Genomic DNA, 6,444 nt, shown 5'->3' with positions numbered 1-6,444 from the left:
TTTTCAGAGGCGACCGCGTTTTATTACTGTAAGCAATATAATCCTTTTTTGTGTTACTCTTGGGTCAATTTATTAATTTCTTTATGAAGTCGCCTGGCAATAAGCAAGAATTGAGAAATAATCACCCTGTCAGGTTTTGTTTCTCAATAATGACTTGCTCCCCATTGATTATCACTTGCATAAAAGGCATCAAGTATGGATAGGTCCACATAGCAGCAGGTATGTAGATGAGGTTAAACGTGAGGTGCAAAAAGTAGTAGCACAACAGCAGGTCCACAAAAGAAGGTAGTCTGCATGAAGCAAAAACATCACAGGTTGTTGACACCAAGGGTGGTAATCCAACATAGGAAAAGCAGTCCGTCAACGAAAGTGTTCCAGTGTTCCAGCGTTTTAGGTGTGCATAGGAGTGAGAGAGCCAGAGGGACAGAGAGAGCCAGAGACGACCAGATGAGAGGCAAATCAGATCGTATCCAAGCCTGCAGATGGATGCTATTCCTTTGTTAATCCAGAATATATCTTTTACCATCCCCAGTTTTAGAAACCTCTCACACAGGCTTTTGCTGACTACAGTTCGTCATCAGACATTTCAGAGTCAATGTCATATTCATCATCATCATCATCGTTGTTGTCATCCAAAAAGTTGATTTCCTCTGCTCCAGACAGAACTTGTAGGTAACAGTGTCGTGAGTGAGTCATCGTTTCTTTAATGTTCCACAGCTTTCTTTGGATGATGCTCTGCAGACCTTTCAATCCCTCTTCACTTAGGCCCCACTGTGAATCTTGGATGTAGAACACAAGATAAGGCCTGTATTAGTAACTTTAACAACAGTCATCAGAGTTGTGTATTATGTCTATGAATTATTATATTGCAATACATACCGTCCATTGCCTCAGAGGAAATAATGCAGGACAGCTCCTTCAGGCCTTCGGCACGAGTTGAAAGAGACTTCCAGTGGTGATTCATCTCTGTCACGAGGATCTTCTTCTCCTCCTCAAGTCTCCTTACAGCCATAATGTTGTCGAATGCCTTTCTCTTCGTCCTTAAGTCTGGAATGCATTTTTGACAAAGATTCACAGGGAAAATTAGTTGGATTTGCCTATTTGGCCACTCCCAACCTCAACAAGCAAGCGAGCATATGATCTATTATGTATCAGATTTGTTGGTAGTCAAGTAGTCAACAGACTAGTACATACCACTGTGTTGTAGTAGCTGCCATGGCCATGCATGCTCCACAGACAGGATGGTTTCCATGCAAAGTGGTTCTGTGCTTGGAACCATTCTGTTGTATTGCTCCACAACAGAGGACAGCATCTCTTTCTCCCCCCTGATCTTGCGGCGCAGCCTGGCACGACCTTTGTTACCGGCCTTATCGCTATAAAGGCGCTGGGACCTCCTCTTGAGACTCACCACCAGCATCTCAATTTTGTTGGCCAAGGCATCGGGCTCACATGCAGTTGTTGCTGCAGAGAAGAAATAGGTGGGTTGCACTTTAAGTGAACAATTATTCACAATTTAATGCAAGACTGCAGTAGAGGATCTAAGTGCTCATGAAGGAAAATAAAACAATAAGTACAAGGCACAGGGAGACAATGTCAGTGGAAGCTAACATTACATTCTCTATTGATGTCACCTGGCAGAAGCATATAGTAAGAACAGCCTCACCTTCTTCTGCCCACTCCTTTACATCCTTGACCCAGTCTTCTAACTGGCTTTCTGCCACTGCAAATTGGACCTTCATCGAGTCAAGGTTCTGCAACTGGCTTTGCAGAGCTTTGCTGGTCTACAATGACAAAGAATCATAGACAATAAAACAAATGTTGTCTCTAACACGTCAAATACTGAAACATGGAATATTAAACATCTAACAGAACATTACTGATGCCATTACCTTCTGATATCGCCGAGCGAGTGCGGTGGCCAAATTGTCCCTCTTTTGCTGATTCCAGTTCATAGCCATGAGAGTCAACATGTCAGTGCGTCCTGCCAACAGAAATTGGTGTTAGCATATATTATGATTATGATAATGTTAACATCCTATGTGTACTTATGTTATGTTTTTGAACTAGTGCTGTATGTGGTCATCTCACCTGCTTTGGACATGTGCTTTGTCGTCACTGCAATCCTAGAAAGGAAGGCATTACATTGCTCCACCTCCTCACCTAGTGTTAGACCAGCCCCATCCTGATACTGCCCACTCCATTTCACCTGGGTAAATATATAACAAATACAATGTTCAGATGATGGTGACATTCATGTACTGGTGTTCAGATAAAGTCATTCAATCACATGATAATCTTTCCTTACCTCACATTTGAAATCATGGGCTTTGGCATGAAACACTGACAGGAAAGGCTTCATGTTAAGCAGGTGCTTCAACTCTGGGCATTTATCTGCAACTCTTTGGAGGTAGGGCCAGTATTTGCAGGTCACATCCATACAAAAAAAACTGATTTGCCTACTGGCCAGCTTTTGTTGCAGGAACAAGGGGTAAGCAAAAATTTCTCCCCTGTACATATTTAATGCACAGAGTAGCAATCCATGCCGACACACAGCAAGCTCTAGTCCCTCTTCGTCAATATTGCTGGTAGATTTTTTGGAGGTCTCTCTCGCTGCTGACCACTGCCCTCCACAAACACCTCTTCCAGGAACCTACAATATGGATATGGAAGATTAAAACCTTTTCGTATGAGGGTATTGTAGTTGTGTACATATAATTATAGTATGCAATCTTACATGTTTTGTCGTCTGGTGTATGTAGTCAACAAATCTTGTCACGTCTTCATCCTTGGCTATGAAGATGCCATCAAAGATGGCCTGTTCCTCAGATCTAAAGAAAACAAAAAGGTATACAAACAGTTTACAAAATATTACAGTATGAGGTTACTTGGTGCATATTAGACTTTTTCCTAATAACATAAATGCTGTTACAATATACTAATTTAGAAGTACCTGGCTGCATTCTTGAAGCGATAGTGTTTGCGATTCCCATCCACTGATATCGCAACCATTTCCGGTGTGCACGCCGGACACACAAAGGGCTGCTCCTTGCAGATGTTTTCCAGCTCATACTGCACGGCTTCCCACTCAAAAAAACTTTTCTGGAAGCCATCTCTTGAGATCTTCCCAGTCTATTTAAAAATAAGGAAACCAACGGCTAATAATGTGCAAAAATTACATTAACAGTCAATTCAACCCACATGACAAACAGAGCTTTCAACACTCACGCGACCAAAATGGACAGTTCGCTGATCCAGCATTCTTAGAAAAGCCTGGCAGGACAATCCTGGTGCTGCCATCTTCATTTGTTCGAATGAGAAGAACACATCTGTGGCATAAATTGTGGCGAACTGAAGGGTAGCAGGCCAGTAGTTTCTGCTAATTAAATCGTCCACTCCAGCAGTCCAAGTGGCTTTGCAGGCCTCACAACTCACGTCAGGCATGCTGAGATCATATCGTCCTAGGAAAAAAACACACACACAAAAGAAACACACCCAGTGTAGTGTAAAACGTAGCTCCTTAAACAGGGTTAGGGTGCTTTGTAGTGTGGCATACATTAGTCAATAGCATGTGTTTGTTTGTTTGATTTGATATGATATACATACCGATGACAAACTTTGTGAACATAATTGAGTGCAGATTTTTTTTTCTTTTCTTTAAGATGCTTTTTAAAAGGACAAAAAGCTCTTCACTTCTTACCATCCATCGTGACCACAGCGACAGCCTTTCCTGGCTTCACCCTCAATGTCTCTTTTGGACAACTACAAATGATGTCAGGTATCTGCACAGGTACGAGGCGATCTGAAAGAGATCATACATGTGAATTAAGATTATTAAAGTCCAATGGGAAATACAACATCATGATTGCTGGAACGACCTGAAGAGAATGAATCTTTTCTTGGGAAAGGTAAAATAGATTCAATGGCTGGATTGCTGAAAATGTATTCAAGATATTCTCAGGAAGCTGATTGACATGGGCCATCCAAATGCATTCAAGTTCAAGCAATAACACAATAAAGCATTGTTTAAGTGGACTAACAAGCTTAACGTGTCAGAGAGTTGAATGTGTTACGGTATACACTCACAAACAAGATCTTACCACAACGGCAAGGAGCCTTATCCACAATGCAAGTGGTGGGAGGCAATGACTGGAAAAACCCGGCAGTCATGGCATCTCTGTTGTGGAGCACATATCGAGAGTGCGTGATGATGTCACATTCAGCACAGAGGAAGGGGCGTGGTTGACAGTCATGACAGCGAACAGCAGCTTGATTAATGGCACACTGTTGGCAGATGTGTGGGGCTACATTTTCTTTTGCTGCTGCGCTGTTCACTAGCCTGGGTCTTTCTACCCGCCATCTCTCTACAAAGAGCCGCTTTCGTGTGCTCCAGTCTTTGGAAGCCAGGAGAGGAGCTGATGGGGATGGTGCTTCCTGAGCATCACCTGATGCAATGCCCAGTGACAGCTGGAGCTCTTGTATGAAACACTCTGTTAAAACAGTATGGATTATTGAAAAAGAACTTTGTGTTTTACATGATCAAAAGCATAATACATGAAATGGCTGGGAAAAGTGTAGTTGCCCATTATTCTGGCAAATTTGTATTACAAACATGCAATTAACATTTAAACTCAATAACAGATTATTACAATATAATATGAACATATTGCTTAGTGCTAATGAAATACACACCAACAGCATCTGGGGCAAAAGCCACCTCAGGGTTAGTGTCAGGAACATCGGGAGGAGGAACAGTCTTCCGACGGGAAACAACAGGGTCAGCCTTCTGACTCGGACCAGCTGTTAACAAAAAAATAAAATAAAACACTTATATTAACATTCATAAGACTAAAATGTCCTATTTGCTTTAAGGCTAGTTGAAGCATGATTATTAGCCAGGGAGGACTAGTAGACTTTTCACAAACCATAACGTATCTGCCTATGAATGAAGCGCCATATACATGAAGGCAAATAGGAATGATTGCTGTAGCTTGATTTAAAAAGCATCTGGCTGCCTATTGGCCACTCAATAACAAACTATTTCAATTGAAGCCTTGCCGAGACTAATGTCACTTTATCCATAGTCATTTATGATGTGCATTACAATCACACACACACACACACACACACTTCAGAATGAGCACACAGAATGCGAGAATGAACACACATGCATTCTAAACACGTACAACACAAATGATAATGTACACATTTAGATTAGAGATAGGATATACAGTGTACAGCATAAATTATGCTTAGTACGTGTCTTAATAATGTATCTCTTGCTGTATTACTCATATTGCCATTTATTTTATAGACTTAGTTTGAACTTATATTTACTTTATCCAAGTCCCTTATCTGTGGTGGAGTTACAGTATCTCTCTCTCATTTTCATCAAAATTCTCTATCGTACACTCGCATAGTGATACATTCTCACCTTCTCTTTCTTTCACACACATCCATTATATTTTCCTTGTACACACACACACACACACACACACACACACACACACACACACACACACACACACACACACACACACACACACACACACACACACACACACACACACACACACACACACACACACAGTGTCTTCTTGCCCAAAGTCATGTGGACACTAACCCAGGGAGCTGGGGTTTGAACCGGTAAACTTCAGACTCCCCAGTGGGTGCTCAACCTCCTGAGCCACTGCCAACCCAGCTCACAATGATGTCAACTATGTCAACTATTTTATACTGCTTAAAGCGCCATTACCACCGGGCACGATAACTATAAAGATCACTATATCGTTCAAAATGTTATATTTTTTTAATAGTTGGTGTGAACAGTGCCATCCACTTAACTTTTAAACTATACTTTTATAGATATAGTTATAGTGCTCAGTGGGAATGGACCTTTAGACAAGTACTGTATGTAATAGCACCCTTCTTTCAATTATCCAACACTAGTGACAACATGTATTCCTTGATTTGGCTAAATAATAAAGATCTTCAAAATATGTTTAATGCAATAACAATACTGACCCTGATTTGACTGTTTCCAGCTTGATCTGGGCCTCGCGTGGATGATCTTTCCATCGCTACCTCGGTTTACCCACGTCACCGTCGCCCGGGGAGCCTTTGCCTTCTTTGCTGGTGGGGGTACCTTCCATTGTGACTCAGGTGGAATCATGTCATCTACAGCTTTAAATGTGTTAACTAATTTCTTTTGATCAAGCTGATCAACTAATTTCTTTTGATCAAGCTGATCAATGAACTCATCCAGGTCTGTGAATGGATTTTTTGAGTCACTCATGGTGATGAGTAAAAACACAGACAACAGATATGGATGAGACAAACAAAGGTAGACACACACACAGGAAGGGGGAGAGAGACACACAGACAGACAGACAGACAGACAGACAGACAGACAGACAGACAGACAGACAGACAGACAGACAGACAGAC

The 6,444-nt window shown here is 41.6% G+C and overlaps 2 protein-coding genes across 2 annotated transcripts; both read right to left on the bottom strand.

Annotated features, from left to right (window-relative positions):
• Positions 1 to 337: 337 nt before the first annotated feature.
• LOC308094662 (uncharacterized protein) lies at positions 338 to 2,428 on the bottom strand. Its single transcript, XM_080441432.1, has 7 exons — positions 2,306 to 2,428; positions 2,089 to 2,206; positions 1,890 to 1,981; positions 1,664 to 1,781; positions 1,195 to 1,461; positions 880 to 1,047; positions 338 to 779 (listed from the first exon to the last, which is right to left on the bottom strand). The coding sequence occupies exons 1-7, from the start codon at positions 2,357 to 2,359 to the stop codon at positions 565 to 567; spliced, it is 1,032 nt and encodes a 343-aa protein (XP_080297558.1). The 5' UTR covers positions 2,360 to 2,428; the 3' UTR covers positions 338 to 564.
• Positions 2,429 to 2,456: 28 nt separating this feature from the next.
• LOC308094780 (uncharacterized protein) lies at positions 2,457 to 6,149 on the bottom strand (the record flags this gene model as incomplete). Its single annotated transcript, XM_080441608.1, has 9 exons — positions 2,457 to 2,467; positions 2,638 to 2,650; positions 2,735 to 2,828; positions 2,951 to 3,129; positions 3,226 to 3,458; positions 3,698 to 3,799; positions 4,098 to 4,487; positions 4,690 to 4,797; positions 6,092 to 6,149. The coding sequence occupies 9 exons, from the start codon at positions 6,147 to 6,149 to the stop codon at positions 2,457 to 2,459; spliced, it is 1,188 nt and encodes a 395-aa protein (XP_080297734.1).
• Between the last annotated feature and the right edge of the window lie 295 nt (positions 6,150 to 6,444).

This window comes from Gymnoscopelus braueri (assembly GCF_963280865.1).
Source record: "Gymnoscopelus braueri genome assembly, chromosome: 11".
Classification (NCBI taxonomy): Eukaryota; Metazoa; Chordata; class Actinopteri; order Myctophiformes; family Myctophidae; genus Gymnoscopelus; species Gymnoscopelus braueri.
Note: the sequence above shows the minus strand (reverse complement) of the source record. Positions and strands in the feature narration are given on the sequence as shown.

Excerpts from the sequence above, each read along its gene's own strand:
- LOC308094662 (XM_080441432.1), bottom strand. The coding sequence starts at position 2,359 with ATGAAGCCTTTCCTGTCAGTGTTTCATGCCAAAGCCCATGATTTCAAA. Across the intron at positions 1,982-2,088 it reads AAAGCACATGTCCAAAGCAG|GACGCACTGACATGTTGACT; the intron begins GTGAGATGACCA and ends TTCTGTTGGCAG. Across the intron at positions 1,048-1,194 it reads GCAGCTACTACAACACAGTG|ACTTAAGGACGAAGAGAAAG; the intron begins GTATGTACTAGT and ends AATGCATTCCAG.